General features: G+C 42.4%; 2 protein-coding genes across 4 annotated transcripts; one reads left to right on the forward strand and one right to left on the reverse strand.

Annotated features, from left to right (window-relative positions):
• The first annotated feature begins 4 nt into the window (after positions 1-4).
• On the forward strand, positions 5-5323 carry REXO4 (REX4 homolog, 3'-5' exonuclease). 2 transcript variants are annotated; one of them, XM_071765809.1, is made up of 8 exons: positions 5-508; positions 825-1177; positions 1457-1612; positions 1818-2011; positions 2397-2485; positions 3035-3109; positions 3820-3894; positions 4529-5323. In XM_071765809.1, exons 1-8 carry the CDS (start codon positions 314-316, stop codon positions 4628-4630), a joined length of 1239 nt encoding a protein of 412 aa, XP_071621910.1. In that variant the 5' UTR covers positions 5-313; the 3' UTR covers positions 4631-5323. The 2 variants fall into 2 exon arrangements, with proteins under 2 accessions (XP_071621910.1, XP_071621911.1); XM_071765810.1 differs by lacking the exon at positions 3820-3894 and having other exon boundaries at positions 34-508.
• STKLD1 (serine/threonine kinase like domain containing 1) lies at positions 4930-18215 on the reverse strand. Of its 2 annotated transcripts, XM_071765807.1 has the most exons (19): positions 17935-18215; positions 17316-17411; positions 16750-16794; positions 15420-15494; positions 14705-14809; positions 14431-14501; positions 13588-13703; positions 12986-13098; positions 12738-12898; positions 12193-12323; positions 11446-11529; positions 11114-11230; positions 10404-10538; positions 9337-9465; positions 8455-8583; positions 7511-7639; positions 6834-6971; positions 6283-6362; positions 4930-5228 (listed from the first exon to the last, which is right to left on the reverse strand). In XM_071765807.1, the coding sequence occupies exons 1-19, from the start codon at positions 17947-17949 to the stop codon at positions 5166-5168; spliced, it is 1932 nt and encodes a 643-aa protein (XP_071621908.1). In that variant the 5' UTR covers positions 17950-18215; the 3' UTR covers positions 4930-5165. The 2 variants fall into 2 exon arrangements, with proteins under 2 accessions (XP_071621908.1, XP_071621909.1); XM_071765808.1 differs by lacking the exon at positions 15420-15494.
• Positions 18216-18267: the final 52 nt, after the last annotated feature.

Below are 18267 nucleotides of genomic sequence, written 5' to 3' on the forward strand. Positions count from 1 at the left end.
GAGCAGTGACGAAGCTTCGGGGCAGCCTGAGCGGCCAAGGGGCGATGCGAGGAGTGTGTGTGTGTGGGGATGGACAGGGGCTGCGTGGGGTTCAAGCTGTGCCCCGCAGGGTCCCGCACGCCTCGCCTTGACAGCGGAGAGCAAAGGGGGGGGAACCGGGCCAGGCCCCGCAGCCCGGAACTCAAGGGCAGGTCAGTGTTCCCCGCCGGGCCGGTGCAGCGCTGCGCGGTCCCGCCATAGAGGGGAAGGTTAACGCGGGCCGGTTCGGGTTGGGTTCCTCAGGCCCGGTTCGGGTTCGGTCCCTCAGCCCCGCATGGCGAAGCAGAAGCCCCAAGAACCCCCGGCACCCAGCGCTGCGGCCCCCGGGAAGGGCAAGAGGAAGAGGAGGAGGAGGAAGAAGGTCCGGAACGGGGAAGAGGCGGCGGTGGGGAAAGGCCCCGGCGTGGCGGCGGCTGCGCCTCCCCGCACCCCCACGGAGATCTCCTGCAACTGGAGAGCGCTGCAGGAGGTGAGGGGACGGGAGGGGAGACTGGGGCGAGCTTAGAGTCATCCCGGGAGCGCTGGGGCCTGCGAGGGAGCCTGGGGCCAGCGTTGTCCAACGCAGCCCCACGTTGTAGGGAATAATTAAAAATATCATCATGATCAATAATGTCGGTGTCCAAGTGCTGCAGGCAGGGAGCTGTGGGACATCCCGCTGTAGGGAATTCCTCCAGAGCTCAAGTACCCTCAGGAGAGATGGTGGGGTCACAAATAGAGAATAATAATCCTTTCCTACCCACCCACCCCACCTCCCTTTTTTTTTTTCTCCTCTGCTTTCATTTTAGCTACTGAAACAAAAGGCAAAAAGCTCCAATGGGTCCCTCTCCACATGCCAAACACACAGCAAAAAGAAGAATCCACTGAAAGTAGGAGGTGGGCAAGAGGTCCCAGCCACCCAAGGGAAGGGGAAGGTGGTAAAGGCCAAATCCAGCCAGAAAATGGACAGTGGGTCTTCTAAAGACAATCCTGCTCAGCCAAAGTCCAAGAAGGCTGCAAGAGAGAATAACTTAAATAGTAGCAAAAGCAATGGAAAAGGCTGTCAAGAAAAAAAGAAAAATGGGAATGTTTTAAAGGAGAATGGTGATGTAAAACATAAGAGGAAGAAAACTGAAGAACACGTGGAGCAGCAACCCAAAGAGTGAGTACTTCAGGCATCATACCTGGATGTGTTTATTTTGGGAGGTGTGCACAGAGCAGCACATTCAAAGAGCTGCACTCTTCCAGGCCAAGTTTTGGGAGAAATATGGCACATTGCCTCTGCTCCTCAGATAGAGCCACAAACCTGCACAGGTGACAGGAGAAGACTGATTTTCAGACATAATTTCTTGATTTAATAAATAAACAAACGTGCTTTTTCTGCACTCCAGAGGTGCAAGACTGCTTTCCTATTAAATGTAATTAAATCTTGACTTACCAGGGCTGAGATCTGGTTTGATGATGTTGATCCAAAAGACATTGAGGCAGCAATAGGACCTGAAGCAGCAAAAATTGCTAGAAGGAAGATGGGACTTGAAACAGATGAATCCAAGAAGCCTTTGGAGCAGGTGCTGGTTAAAGAAAAAGCTTCTGAAGGGTGAGTGGAATTCCAGCAGGAAGGTTGGCAGCAGCAGTCATCTTCTTATCACTGTTTGTAGCTGCAAAGCTTGAGCTGAATCTACCCCAGCCTGCTGAGACCCAGCTGCCAAATTTCCCCTCTCTGTATCAATGTGTGACCCTTGTGAAGTGCCCAGGGAGGTCCCTGGGACAGAGCTGTCCCCAAAGTGTCCTTTTCCCTGCAGGCTGACAAGAGCCATAGCCATGGACTGTGAGATGGTGGGAGTGGGAGCCAAGGGTGAAGACAGCATCGTGGCTCGTGTGTCCATTGTCAACCAGTTTGGGAAGTGCATTTATGACAAATATGTCAAACCCACAGAGGAGGTGACAGATTACAGAACAGCTGTCAGTGGCATTCGCCCTGAGAATATAAATACAGGTAGGTTTTTCCCCAAAAAAATGTTCTTTAAGGAGGAAAAATTTATCAAGCACAGAAGCCTCGTTGGGTTGGAAAAGCTTTAGACCTGGTTATGGGAAATGGAGAAATTCAGTGCTGAAAAGAAATTGTGGTAAGAAGTGCTTTTTAGAGAGTGGTCACTAATGCCCTGGAAGAAATGAACTCATGGATCATGGTATGGGAATTACAGGGAGTTCCTTTCCTTTTGGTGCTGTGCTCTGTGGGGAACTCAGGGTGCTGTTCTGGCATGATTGCAGCCCCAAGGGTACAGCTGCTTCCACAGGAAAGCTGTAGTGCTCTACCTGTATCTCATCTGTGTGCTGACCTGTGGAGTGATGCTGAGTGTCTCCTTGTGTGGTGTTTTTAGGTGAAGATTTTACAACAGTTCAGAAGGAGGTGGCCAACATCTTGAAGGGAAGGATTTTGGTTGGCCACGCTCTACGCAATGACCTGAAGGTACCTGCTGGGACACTGCTTGTTCTGAGGACAACTCCAAAAATTTCAGACTGGTTAAATTTCTAAGGCATCATTCTGGATCAGATGAACACACCTGGGCTCCTAGAAACTACAACTGTGTTGTCAGTTTTGGGTCATTTCATGCTGCACCAGTTACAGCCCCAGCCTCTTGCCCACGGAAGTTCTTTAACTTCCAAATTCTGTTGCTCATGGCACTGATCTGACCACTAAAGAGCCAGGAAAGAAATAAAATGATGAAAAAAAGGCTTTGCTTTGCCCTAAAGCTCAGCAGCCTGGTCATGATTCCCAGAGACAGGTACCTGATGTCATGTTTGCAGCAGTGCCTCCAGGTTCAGCTGTTTCTCAGAGCAGGTGGAACTGTGCTTCTTGAATCCAGGGTCTGGGTGATCTTGGCCTTGTTTTTGAACTATTCATGGTTTTGAACTATTCCCTATAAAGGAGGGAAGGAAAGGGCAGGAAGCTGCATGTTCAGCTGGATAAATTTTAATGCAACAACAGGTTTTGGACTGGAAATGTCATCTCTTCCAGGTCCTGCTTCTGGATCATCCTAAGAAGAAAATACGTGACACACAAAAGTACAAACCCTTCAGAGAGAGAGTCAAGGTAAGAAACTGTCAGGAAGGTTAATTAGAGGAATTAACTTGAATTAGAGAAGAATTAACTTGACTCTAAACTTGTCCCTAACCCTTGTTCCTTCTTTCCTGCCCAAAACAGGCTTGCCTGCTTTTTGTCACTTGAAAATACCACTCCAGTCATGGGTTCCACAGTGTCTGAAATACCTCAGGAAGTCTCTGAGTTCAGGACAAACCCCCAGTACCTGTGCTCTAAATTCTGTGGCTCTCCCATTCTGCAGCATTTGCAAGGAGAGCAAAGCAGGCTGCTGGAGTGGTGCTTACAGTGAGGGTCATGCCACCTTCTTCATGGCTTTGTTTCCATGGGGATATCCATAGGGATATAAGGAAATAGATGGCTTCAAGTTTCTGCTTAAGCTGCAGGAGTAAATGCTCAGATTACAGGGAGATATTTTAAGTTTTGTAAATACATACTCAGGTTTTCTTTTTCACAACAAAGCAGAAATCTTTAGGGTAGGAAATGTACATAAAATCCTCTCAGCAGCACATGCATAAATCACATTTATTCTTGACAGAAGCTGAGAAGTGCCACACTTTGAGGAGTAGACAAATTAGTATTTATATATATATATATATATATATATATATATATATATGTATGTATATATATATATATATATCTACACCTATATATATTTCCCATACTGCAAGAGAGCATCAACCTGTCTTTCCTCTTCCTAGAGTGGGAGGCCCTCCCTGAAGCTGCTCTGTGAGAGACTGCTCCATGTCCAGGTGCAGACCTCAGAGCACTGCTCAGTAAGTGATCATCACTCATTTTGGGGCAGATCAGCACTTTGCCTCTGGGATCTGGGTTCAGTCCAGAATGTTGTGGCTTCAGCTCTGTTTGGACACCAGCATGCAGTGAGATGTCAGCTCTGCTTCCTTGCTCCTGTGTGGCTGATTCCACTTGGATTATTTCCAGATTTTCATAAACATCTTTTTGCACGAGTCAACTGTATTTTGTTTAAATATTAATTCTTATTTTAAGATCCCTGGGGAAAAAAGTAATTCTCAAGTATCTACTGCTTACCTCAGAAGCAGCATTGTGCACCATTGTGGTGGGGGGTGGATAAAATAGTGCTGAGAGCCTGCTGCTGGTGATGTAACAGGGACAGGAGCTGGAAAGCAGGGCAGATTGGGAGGGTTTCTCCCAAGTTCTGTATCAAAAGCATTTTCCCATTATGGCTTTCCAAATCAGGAGCAGAAAGAAGTGTGTGGCCATGCATTCTGAATATGTGTTTATGCCCTTGCCACAGAACCTACATCTAGAAAGAGATGATTAAATGTTAATTGGAAGCATGTACTAAAATAATGGGAGATTTGTCTGGTCATTAACAGTCATGTTCTTAAACCACATCAGCTGTTTCATTCAGCTCCTTTTCCCTTTCAGATTCAGGATGCACAGGCAGCAATGAGACTGTACACCCTAGAGAAAAAGAAATGGGAAGCTGCTCTTAAGAACAAATCTAACAACAAAAAATGTAAAACGTGAAGGATTCTGCCTCCTCTGGTTTTATCTGCAGCATTTGCTACCTTCATGTCACATTCCAGGGCAGATTTAGAGACAACTCAGAACTGACAGCAGCTACTTCATAAAATCCAGACTACTGCTGGTGTCCTCTCTCTGGATAATCCCTGTCTGATGCCTACTGCTGAGTTTTAACAATACTTGTAAAAAATGCCTGCATTTCTGAAGGGTTTCCAGCAGTTTGATTTCTGCAAAGGAAATATACACCAAGTTAAAAAAAATGTTTCTAAATTATAATGGATGAAGGAAGATGCTGTCATTGCTTTGTGGAAACTTCCAAGACTAAAATCTTTTATTTCAGATATTTTAAAGTCTACAAAGTAAGCTGACTTCTTAATTATTGCTGTTAGTTTCACAGTTGTTCTTCAGTCAACATCATAAATAACTTTATATATTGTTAATGGCCCAATGTGAATCTTTCTGGTGAGAAAAAACTTTTAAACTGTATCTGGAGGATCCAGGCTTTTATATCTGAACCAGAAGTGTGAATGTCTTGTTCTTAGATGAAAAGTTTTTCTTGTTCCAGTTTCAGAAGTGTTGCATCCACAAGGGTCATTATCTCCTGGAGAGAAAAGTGAGAATTGTCAAATACAAGATTACTTTATTGCTTCACTTATTTTTATATTCATTTATTAATAAAAACTGTGTCTAACAGAGGCCTTTAGAGTGAGTATTTTTTAAACACCTGGGGGGGCTGATTCTGCAAAATCCAGAGCAGTCAGAATCACCAGAGTGAATACTAAAGCTGGGATTTAACCCAGGTGGCTCCTGGAAGGCAGCAAAGGTTTGGGAGAGCTACCAATTGCCTCTCACACCCTGCACTGCCAGCAGGAAAGTTTTCTTTCTCTGTCAGCAGGAGCCACAGGGAACAATGAGTTATTTTTACAACAGAAGAGGGAGTTTTCTGCTCTTTTGTGATTCTTTTTTTTCTGCACTACCTCCTAACTGCAGTGTCCATCTCAGTGGTGCAGGTGGTGCCTGCAGGAGACACTGAACAGGTTTATGTGTGACAGGTTTATTTGTCTGAGACAAATCCTGTGAGCAGGCTAAAAGTGCAACTGCAAGAGAAAATTCAAGATTAATCAGGCCTGATGAAACAAACTTGTAATTACTGTTTTTTTGACAGCAAGTCATTGCTAAGAAAATATTAGTGCAACACATTACAGAGCTTGAATAATTTTGCTGTTTCTGGTGTTTCAACAGTTAACTTTGTTGGAATTTAGCATAATTAAATCTTCAGGCAAACTGTCCCAAGCATTTGTTTTTTGGTTTTGTTGTTTTTTTAAGGATGTCACTTAAAAATAATTGGATGCAATATACTTACTCCTGTAAACTTGAGCCTGCTTAGGATGAAGAGTGTAGTAAATTAATGCAGTGTCCCAGGAGACCACAAAATATTTTTTAAAATTGACAGCATAAAGGAAAAAAGAAACCAAACACTTTCAACTGGTTCTTTTCAGTAATTAAAACTATTCTTAGAAACTCTTCACACCTTATACTCCTAATTCTGTCAGGGGCTGCCCTGTGTAACTCCACCTATCTAAACATGATAAAGCCTAAACCAGAAATACCACACTAAGCATTGACCCTTAATTATCACAGTGACTTGTACATACCATGCTAGATGAAAAACAGATTTTTATTTCAGACAGCAAGTCTTCCATTTTCTGGGACAGCATCTCCTTCACAACATCATCTGTAATGTAAATTAACAGGATTATTTATGGTTACAACTGGTGTCAGCAGGAGCTGAAGAGGAGCAGGGAGGGGACAGACCTTCACAAACAGAAGGCAAAACAAGATGAAGTTACTACAGCATCAGAGGGGCTTTTATTCAGTTCCAACCAGTCCTTTCTCAGGTACAGCTCACTCAGGTACAGAGCACTCAGGTACAGAGCACTCAGGTACAGAGCACTCAGGTACAGAGCACTCAGGTACAGAGCACTCAGGTACAGAGCACTCAGGTACAGAGCACTCAGGTACAGAGCACTCAGGTACAGAGCACTCAGGTACAGAGCACTCAGGTACAGAGCACTCAGGTACAGAGCACTCAGGTACAGAGCACTCAGGTACAGAGCAACACATCTCCAAGCAGCTGCTGTTAGGGTTTTCTTTACTCTCTTGTGGATGGGAAGAGGAAGAGACTCAACAAGCAGCACAGGCTCACCATGCTGAACCATCTCCTTCATCAGCACACAGATACTTTCCACCACTTCTGCATCATCAAAGAGAAGGTGGTAGGCATCTCTGAGCAGGTTTATTCCACTGCCTTTTGGGTCAGTAATAAATCTCAAAGCTGGTATTTCTGAAAGAGAGATAAACACTGCTGGATTACCTGGTAACTGCAGGCTGCATTATCTGCTTTGCAGTCTCCTACTCCAGGTAGCACACAAGCTAATATTTACCCAGGAAGTAATTTCTGTTATTTTCTGCCTTCCTAAAAGCTACTTTGAAGTACATTCAGGCAACAAGTAGAAGATCTTACATGCAGCTGGCACTGTCACATATGGCAGAAGTGATATTTTCATGTTTACTGTTTTCACACTGATTGAGCTCAACCCCTTTCCACAGTTGAAAAAATTAATTTTAAAATAAGTAACAGCACACTGAAGTGTTTTAGTTAGGTTTGTTGTTAAGTTAGATTGTGCTGACCTAATCACGCAGTCATGCTGGACCCATGGGAAGAAAAAAAATTTGTACCTCCAGTCCCACCATCTCTTCCCTTCCTACAAAAAAAGAACTGGGGAGAGCAGGTGCCAATTCCAATATGAACTCTTGAGCTAAACAGAAACCTCCCCTTCTGAGCTGGTTTGTAATTCATAAAAGAGAAATGCTGGGTGTTACCAGACAGCCTTAGGAGGCTTGCCAAAGCCAGGCAGGTGTTCTTCACCAGCATGGGTCTCTCTGGGTTGGTCCTGAGAGCCTCCAGCAGAAGCATGGTTGTGGGCTCATATTCATCCTCAGTTACACAGCCTTTAAAAGAAAAAAAAAACCCAAACAACATGTTCAAGCCCCCCCAAAATTAGATATACTCAAAAGCCTTTAAAATACTCATCAGCATTTCAACTTCTGCCTCCTGTTCTGAAATGACTTTTTAAATTGTCTGATACAAGTTACAAAGAAATCATGTGAAATCCTGCACTGCAGGAAAAAAAGGCCCCAAAAAAGCTTTACTATAACTCAATCCAGGGGTCCAGGAAAAATTTCTCATACCTGTTCTATGTCAAGATTCCTCTTCATTCTCCAAAAGGTGAATACTAGAAATGAGCTTGCCTGGGGTGTTTTGCACAACTCTTACTAGTGGGAGGATGGGACAAGTGCAGGGCAGCAGGGGAATGGACAGCAATGTTCTTGCAGGAAGAAGAAATAAGAGCAAGGATGTGCTGCAGTGCACATGCTAATGAAGGAGATTATTTAATCTGAAATATTGTTCATAATTTACAAATCAAAAGGCATGAAAACAAACCTCCCAGACTGCTGCACAACACTACTGCTGTTTTTAAAGGAGTAACACTAAGGGGATTCTTGGTTTTGAGAGAGAGGGCAGAGCAAAAGCTCTGCACAACACAGTTCCTGAGCTGCCCATGGGCCCAGTTCCCCCCTGCAGCCCCTAATTATCTAATTACTGCAGCTGATCACAAACAGCCTGGGGAGAGAGCAAGTGCAGGGAAGAGGAGCTGAGAAGACAGAAGTTCCTAACTCTGCTGCCATCTGCAGAGCCTGCTAAGGACAAGCAGCCTGTATCCCAGGCAGAAGTGCTGACAGGGATGGTGGGGAAACAAACACACCTTGGAGTGAAAGTGCCCACAGAGCTGAGCAAGCTGACTCAGCAACTCTTTCATTCTGGAGGTGCTCCTGAAGGACTGCAGAGGTAACAGGGACACCACTTTCCAGCAAGGCTTGGTCTACATTATTCTCTGAATTACCATAACAAAAAGGGAGTAAGTCAGAGTTGCTTCACCAAGTAATATCATAAACACATGGTATATCAAATTATAATCAGTAAAACCTTAATAAATGATGGCAGTGCAATAATGGAACACTATTTTTGTGTGGGCAACAGCAGAGGGAAGGAATCCAAAAACAAAACAAAAATGTATAAAACCAAACCAAATTGTACAGGACTAATAAATAGTAATGTTTATTGCAGAAAGCTGAATGGGAGGAGTCCACTTGCCACACTGCCAATCACATTAAAAAAAAAAAAATAAAAAAGATTTAGCCCAGTACTGCCAAGAGAAACATGATGCAAAGAAATAAGATGTTAACTCCTCATGCTCTTCTGATACCTAATCTGCTATTTGCACTGCAATCCCTCTGCTAAGAGCAGAACAAAACCATGAATGGCAAAACTAGAAAACTGTGTGTGTACCTTTTAATTTCTGACAGTCTGTTCATAAGCCATATCCTGGCTTAAACAATAAAGATTTGATTTGACACCTTAACACAATAAGAATTGCTAATTAGTCTGCATTAGTTTTCCATTTTCCCACACTTAGCTCTGGATCACTACTTAGATATTTTAGTGCTGTGAAGACTCTGTCTCCAGAGTGGGAAAAAGAAGAAGAATTCAGCCCCAGCAAGAGGAACATTTGACTTCAGTGAGGCACAATACCTGCTGCCTTTCAGTCACATGAGCCCAGGCACAATCCTTGCTGTGTTCTACTCACCACTCACAGCCAAACTCCAGAGAACTCCACAGCAAGAGAGGCAAATCTGCTCGTTAGGGAGAAAATTTCTTAAAATTGACAGGAGGTCTGGAATTAATCCAGCTTTCCTTAGATTCTCTGCAGCAACTTCTGAAAAGCACAGAAAAAAAAAAAAAAAAAATCTATAGATTGTGGTATTTTTGTCCCACTCACCAGCCTTGAAACACACAGCACTGCTAACCCTGTTTAACCAGTGATAACAAACCAGTAACCTGATACCAGCAGCAGGACAAAAGCAAACAAGACCAAACTCTCCCCAGATGCTCTTAAGCATTGTGTTAAGCACAAGTGACCCTTTCAGGTGGAGGCTTTGCCATCCTTTGACTTCACAGATGTGAAATTCACAGAGCAGAAAAGGATGAGAGAATCTAAATCACAATGTTTCAACTGTTTGCAACTTAGGAATTCCATCTACCTCAGCAGCAGAGCTGTGAAACTCGGTATAAAAATAGTTTGGTCTTAGATGGTAATTTTATTTGTACCTGACATTTTGTGTTTGGCTTTGTTTGTTTTTTAAGATTGTCCCCTTGCTGCTAAATCTTTTTTAACCATTCATAAAAAGCAGTCTTCTGATGACTGTAGAACTGACACTGAAAACAAATGGAAAAAATACTATAAATATTTAGCAATAACAATCTCCAGAGAAAAAAGCAAAGTAGGGAAATTAGGTGGAATGGTTTCAATTTCAATTCACCATGGCACAGAGAAAAATAGATCCCAGGTTCTATGCCCCTGTTTTCCCAGGCACTATTACTTGCACAATTTGTACTTCTTCCCAAAACAAGATGAAATACAGGACCACTCCAGCAGATACAAATCTGCAACCACCTGAAGCCTCAGCACATACCTTAAGCTTTCAGGAGTGTGATCTTACCAATATCCAGCCATTCCTACCAGCATTATCACTATTTAATACCTAGAGACCTCCTCAGCTCTCAGTGAGATCACAAGTTCTGCATTATGTCTTGGATTAGATCATAAAAGCAGAAAACTAAAAGTATTCCCCCAAAATTAACAAGGTGACCCACCACTGGCTGAAATAACCATCAGCAATGTGCAAACCAGGGAAAGTAACTCTTCATTTTCAGAGTGTCTTCTCACTGTCCCTAACAGAGAGATGGTCATGTTTTCATCCATGGGCAGCACCACATCCTGCTCCAGAGCTGCCAAAAAGAAACATTTGGACACAACAGAGATTTCAGTGGCCGTGAATGAAGTCCAGACACCCTGCTGTCATTGTAAGTAAAACATTCAATTAACAGCATTTCATCACACAGCAAACCTAAAGCTACTTCAAGTTTTCTTTTTCTGAAAAAAAAAATTCTTACCCCAAAACCTCCTGATAATGATACAGTTTAAAAATAGTAACTTGCCAAGAAAATGACAGCAGGGCCAACAGAGAAGATCAAGTATTCACTTCTGTGCTTTGAAATTCAAACAGCAGAACACCAAGAATCTCTTATTTATGCATTTGATAACACTCTACATAACATGAAAATCAACTTGGTAGCCCAGATCTGGATTTAAAACTAACACTAACACAGGATTCATGCATGGCAGTCCTGAAGAAAGCCCATGAGGATTCAGACTCTAAATAAAGCTGGCTAGATTTCTCCATTATTTTAAATTTATCCCCCCAAATCATTACTGAACCCCTTTCAGACCCTACCTGCTACACCTAACTTTATAAAAGAGAGGCTGTATCACCCAGCACAAGTTGGAAGTCTCATAACTGCACCTTGGCTAAGAATTTCCAGCAATAAACTGCTACCATCTACTTGTATCTTGAGAGAATCTACATGAGACTTCATGGCAGAAGTGATCAGTTCTGTGAATTTCAGAAGCCAGGGCAAAACTGTGGGGAAAAGAAATTGAGACAACGTTCAGTTACACAGCTTAGAATTCTTGGTGGGCTTCTGTGCTCCAAAATTACAGGAGTTCCGTTTTCAAGTAAATTTGAGTCCCTTTGAATGATGTGATTCAATTGTCCTGAATCAAAGAGCAAGAACTGAAGACATAGATAACAAATGTGAAGAAAGAGCAGAATAAATTAGTTAAAAAGTGCCCTACCATTGTTGCCTCTTACAAAGTTGGCAAGTCTTTCAATGGCTTTAGCCTGTGCTTCTTCTATATCCCAGAAAGCCTCCATGAAATCTACATAAAACAAGAAAATTCTTCTAACCATTTGATACAAACACTTACAAAAAGTACTCATATTTTCTCTATTTTGTGCAGGATGTGATTTCATTCAAATGAAAATGATGTAATTTATGATTGTTGAAGAGAGAAAAAATTTTCCACTTATACATCAAATATTTAAATATCACAGGGTTATGGTTCACCTCCCTGCTGTGTGTATAGGGAATTAAGTATTTTGGGGTCTGGAATATTGGGGTATGTTGGAACATCACATCAGAGCAGGGCTAGGGGCTTTAACTGTATTATTCTAATAACCATCTCAGATTAAGGGAACACCTTCCTTATCCAAATGCAAAATAACAGAGCAGATTTGGGGTTGGCATAGAACAGCAAACATGGTAGAATACAGCCAAATAAGTGGAGCTTCCCAATTTTTCTGAATAAAAACCTCTGACCCCATGTAGCTTTGGCAGCAGTATGGTTGGCAGCCCGAGGAGGCTACAGAGAAAGCTGTAGAGCAATCCAGCCTCCAAATTACCACCCATTTTATTTCAAGTAAAATAAACGTCAAATAATTCCTTTTCAAATAGATTTCATGCTGCCTGGAAAGCACAGAGGCTTACTTCCTATTAAAAAAAATTAAAATCAGCATTACATGGATCTTATTTTCTTTATTACCTATAACAGTTCCAATTCCTCCATCGAGGAGGAAATTTAGTACTGGGGGAGAAAAAGACTGTTTCAGATGTATTGCAGAAGCACCAGAAACAGTCAGGCATTCCTTAACAAATGGAACATCAGTCAAATCCCTGCAATTACAAGAGACAGAAGCAGAACCAGTAAGTTAGAACCAGTAATTACAAACACTTTCATTTTGATATTAAGAAATATGTCTTTGAATACTGGATTATTTGACATAACTTACACAATTTACTTTAAAATGGATAAGAAAGATCTTACATTGACCAAGCCACAGTTAGGCTGCAACTTAATGGTTTGTAAAACTATATATAACATTATTTTAAAATGCAACTCTTCAAAAAAGGCCACCTGTGCATGTCAGAATGCCCACTTCTGGATGAACACCAAGTCTGACACTTTTAATAACTCAATTTGTCAAAGCAGGGAGATCAGCAACCTTGACTCAGCCTTTCAAACAAGAGCTAACACTCCCAGCTTTGTGAGGGACAAAACATAATAAAGGGAAAGCATCCAGAACTCACTGTGCTGTGGGCCTCATGCTGGGCTGAATCTGGAGCATCATAAATAAAATTGGGAAAAAAGGCAAAGAGGTGTAACCTCCACTTTGCATCAGAGACTCAGCTCCCTGAAGATGGTTGGTATCCTGTCTAATATCCTGCAGTAATGAAGTTGTCTCTTCTTCCTATAAAAAGTAGAGTGTCAGCAGAGCTTTCACACACTCATTAGAGCCCAGGACATTTTAAATCTATAATTAAACATTGTTACATACATTCAGAGCAAAGCAGATCATCATGTCAAGTAGAATACAACCTAGAGACCAGATGTCAGATTTCTCAGTAAAAGAAAACTCAAATGTTTCTGGAGCCATCCAAGACTTGCTATCTGTTAAAATAAAAATCATACAGTAATGGTGCTGACATGGTACTACACATGTTTTGTTTGTGGGTTTTTTTCTTGCAAATGTATTGCAGGCAATTCTTTTGTGTCTAAAAATAATTCAGAGCTACTCCACAAGGATCAGACATTTTTTACTGGGGATATGCTACAAAAGACTGAGAAAAACACTGCAACTAATGAACCATTTTCTAAAATGTTATTGCTTCAGTAGAAAGCTAGAAAGGATTCCAACTGTCTCAGCTGCTGAGTTCTGAGACTCACAGACAGATCTGCAGATTTCAGTTGTGAGCACAGTGCTGCAGGCAACTGCCCATGAGCATTAAATGACAAATAGTTTAGACAAATAGCAGAGGAGGAGGGAAGATCATTTTTTTCTTTGGCTGATGTGTTTCTGAGGGCTAAATATATTAATTCTTAACTAAATCTTCTTAAAAATAAAGTAAAAAACCCACAAAACTTAAAATAATTATCTACTTTCTTCCACTCTTATTTTCCATTTCATCTCATCTCTCATGAGGGTTTCAGTACTGAAGTCACTCAGCATGAAGGATGCTTCACCAGTCACAAGTATGTTTGATGGCTTGAGATTTCTGCACAAAAATATAAATAAATATTTTCTGTCAGCCTGTGAAATCAAAGTCTGATGATATGTAAGTACAGGTTCCCAGCATCTTCACACATCAGACTGCATGGGGGGGTTTGGGGAAGAGCTGCTGGGGTGGTGGTGAGAGGTTTGGAATTTTTTGTTGGTTGTTTTGGGTTTCTTTTTTATTATAAAAAAGAAAATAATCATATGAAAACCAATTATTTTATTGTGAATGCCTTAAAATTTGTGACTGTGACATAAATTCATGTGAACACTGACTGCAACAGTTGTCTCTTACTTTAAATGCACAAAGTATACCTTGCTCAGGGCAGCCACCAAAAGGTAAGCATTCACAGAAGACTAAATATTCTAACATTAAAATTAATACATAAAAATAATTAACATTAAAATACTCAATCTATGTAATTAAGTTATATTTAATATTAAAATTAATCTCCCAATATTAAAATATTATCATTTCAGCACTTTCAGACAAAACAGAGGGAAAACCTTACCCAAATGGATAATTCCAGACAGAACTTTAGAAAGGAATTACTTCAGAAGCCACAGAAAAATAATCTAGATATGAAGTCCACAATTTTTATATCCTACTTCCCCTTTGGTAAGAGTAAAATTCACTGCCTCTGAACTTCACTTCAGCTTTGCTGAACCAAAAGTCACTGCAAAACCCCAATGATTTATCACACAAAGAGAAGAAGATTTCTACTCACCTGTGGAAAATATTTCGTTTGTGGATATAAAACAAAGCATCCACCATCTGCCCCAGGAACTTCATCATCACCTGTTGAGGGGAAAATACATGGGTGCAAAACAGAGTAACTTCCAAATTCCTTCTGGGACCTTGCAAAAAGATCTGAACCCTCCTTCTGCAAAACCCTGTTTCAAAGATTTCAGGGAGGATTTTGAGATACAATGAATAGAGAGGAAGAAACATGAAAACAGTGAGACTGCCAGCTCTGCCAGGTACCTCTTCTGTATTTTTACCATGTCTGATATTTTTTCTGACTTCTGCCTTTTTTCCTTGATTAGGGATGAAAGATCTCCTTTGCTCAAGTGTCTCATTACCAGACAAAGGAACAGAGATGATATCTGTAATTAAACAACACAGAAAAATTGCCTAATTGTCTGTAGGCAATAACAGACACAGTAAAAAAATAAAACAGAGCACTTGGCCAAGCTGGTGGCTGTAGTGATCACCAGTAGCAAGGTGTTCTGGCATGACTGATCTTCCAAAGGAAGATAAAAGAAACAACAAACATACTGTATTTTGTTTGGGTTGGTTTTTTTTTAAGAATCAATTATCTGAAGCCACATGGGACAGTTCAAGTCAGATACATATCCATAAAAATCAACAAATTATGGCTGAGCCCTGAGTAAAATCTGCAAATAAGTCAGGGCTTTCAGCTTCCTATTGTCTCCTGTAAAAGGGTTTTCAAGCAGGCATGAAAATCCATATTGCACCCTGATTAACATCAGAATCTGAGTCAGCACCAATGCTGCCACGTGACAAGCTGCACAGGTCCTCACAGCTTGTCAGCATGTTCATTAAGGCATTAAAAAAAAGCAGCCTTGTTCCAAATCAAATAACCTTTTCCTAGCATCTCACAGCAATGACTCCTAATTTAAACCTGCAGAAATGCTCACACACCTTCAACATTAGCCATGTGTTCAAGTTTAACCAATCCTATTTAATTCTCACCTCATTATCCCAAGTCATAAACAATTCCTTGTAATTACAGATGTGTGAATGCTCAAGGTTTAGCAAATCCTTTGCCTGCACAGAACATAAAAAAACAGAGAGATCTTTCTATAGCTACACAGTCCTTCCCATGCACAGGACCTTAAATAATACCCAGAGTCAGTTCCTGACTTGCTTGTCTCACCTATCAAATTCTTGCATATTGGGAGAAGCTCTATTACATATTTCCATGCACAAGTGTCAAGGAAGGGAAAATATTTCACTAAGAACAGTGACAGCCTTGGGAGAGTCAAGGATATAAATGGATATAAAAGGAAGAGAGGTAAACAACTCCTTTTTTTCAGTCCCTAATATCCAGACATGAGAACACATCTTAGAATATGAAAGTTAATTTTTAATAGCATAACCATCACTTCCAGAAACCTCTGTGCAAGCTTGAACCTCAGAAAATATGATCATATGAGCAAGATGAATCTCCTTGAAGCTGATTTCCATGCAGGGCTCTAACAATTAGCAATTACTTCTGCAAAATTGCTGATGATGCAAAAGGCAACAAGAATTCAGCTTTCTCTCCTGCAGTTGTGTTTGTGACTGTGAAGACAACAGAAAAACTCAGAGCCGTGCTCCCAGCTGGCACAACTTTATTTATTTCAACAGATATGTTCAGCAGCAGAAAAACTGGGCCAAACTCATCAGTAAAACCCAGTGTCAGCAGAGGTCACCTCTCTGGAGCAGGATGAGACATCTGTACAGACAAGTGCAGCAACAATATTGGGTGCTGCAAGACTAATCCATCAGGTGTCACTTCACATATTTTGTTGAAACAAATTTCTGGGGTTTCATGGTATTTCTGATGTTGCTTCTTACTGGAAGCATCAAAACAAGTTTGGACCAAAAAAAGCATAAGGGAAAACAACTAATTAAATTATTCACATCAAGCAATGTGGAACTCTGAGAAATGATCATACAAATATGAAATATGTTAAAAATTGACTTCTTATTAGAAAATTACAAACAGACCAGTATTGTCCTTCAGCTTAAAGGTCAGAAGGATGAGCTTTGCTCTTTGTCTTCAGCACAAAACAAATACCAACTCTGAAAAAGGAGTACACTCTGAGAGCAGCTGTCCATTTGGATCTAGATATTCAAATATAAGAACAATTAAAACAAAATACTGTCCTGAGCTTAAGCAGAGAGCACACCCCTCAGATAGTCCTGCCTGATTTACATCTTGAGTATTTATTTAGTTAATCCTTTTGGATAAAATACTTTGTCCTGCTAAGACTTTGATCTTTGCAAGTGAAGTAGTAAAGAAAAACTGCACTGATACCTCCTTCAGGGCCTCATTTGCTTGCTTTTCATCAATGCATTCAACCTGCACCAAAGAGAAGACAAGGATGAGATTTTAATATACAGAAAACTGAATATAAAGACAGGACAGTCTTACCAAGATAACTGGAACTGCAAATTGTGTATGAATTGGCATAATTATTCAATAATAGCTGCAATCTCTCATGTTTGGTGCTGCCATGCTGTTGAGAGGTTGCCAGAAACAGAGCTTTTATGGAGTCCTCAACAGTTAGCCAGTCCTTCTCCTGTGTTATCAGAGTAGCAGTAAGATAAGGTTAAAACATACTTAAGGGGCATAAATAGGCTGGCTCCCCTTTCCCCATTTTTAACCTCAATATTGTATTACATCGATCTGAATCCTCTGATTTCCAAAACAGCATCACAGTGAGATGTAAGCCTCCTCTTACCCACTAGCCAAGCTGCTTCATGTTTCTGTTACCCCTGTTAAAAATGACCGTTTACAACCATTTATTACACCCTCCAAAGGGCCCATGGTGATGGCAAACATACAAACGGACTCTTCTTTCCTAGCAACCACCTTCTCACCTGCTTTATCACATACTTCTTCCCTCTGCCCTTCCCTCTTTTCAGTTTCACTACCAACATGGTGCCCAGTGCCCCGGGCTGCAGCTCCTCCAGAACCTGGAGAGACAAGAGACACTCAGCTTCAGGGAGTCGATAACCAAGGCAGGAAACCCATCCCAGGCACTTCCAGACACCTCCAGTTCCAGACCACTGGCACTCCCATTGCTCCCCCACTCTTGAGAGACACAGAGGCTTTCCTTCCCCTCTGGGGCATTGAAGAGGGATTGGCAGGAACTTTAACACCCATCCAGTTCCATTTCCTCTCATTTTTCTCCTGTTGAGCAAAAAACACCCGCAGCACCCCTGGGTCACCTACCCACCCCTCAGCACTTCCCTCCTGGGGACCACCTGTCACCCCTTAGGGCTTCCAACCCCAACACACCCCCCCCGTGGGGCCACACACCGCTCCGTGGGGACACCTGCCCCGACCCCAGGACACTTCCCCTCCCTCCTCATGGCCACACGCAGCCCCAGGGGTACCCGCGACCCCCAGAGCCACAAACCCCTCCCTGGAGCCCCGCACCCCGGGACGGGGGATGGGGGTGACACCCCACAAACCCCCCCTTCCCCGCGGCACCACCTCGTATCGCTCCATGGCGGGACAGGGCCCGGCTCCCCGGCCAGGCAGGGGGCAAGGAGGGACCCCCAGGTGAGGCGGGAGGGGTGCGGAGGGACCCCCGGGTGAAGCGAAGGAGGGTGTGGGGGGGACCCCCGGGTGAGGCGGGAGGGCGCACCCCTTCCCGGGGTGCGGAAGGATCCCCGGGAGACGCGGGGAGGGTGCGGGGGACCCCCAGACTCAGCCGTTGAGGAGCGGGAGCCCCGCGGAGCAGACGCCCGTCCCTGGGTTACACTTTCAGGCCCCAACCCCCCCGGATAGGGGTAGAACCAAGGCTGGCAGCCCCGCCCGCCTCAG

Source organism: Heliangelus exortis, chromosome 22 (assembly GCF_036169615.1).
Source record: "Heliangelus exortis chromosome 22, bHelExo1.hap1, whole genome shotgun sequence".
Classification (NCBI taxonomy): domain Eukaryota; kingdom Metazoa; phylum Chordata; class Aves; order Apodiformes; family Trochilidae; genus Heliangelus; species Heliangelus exortis.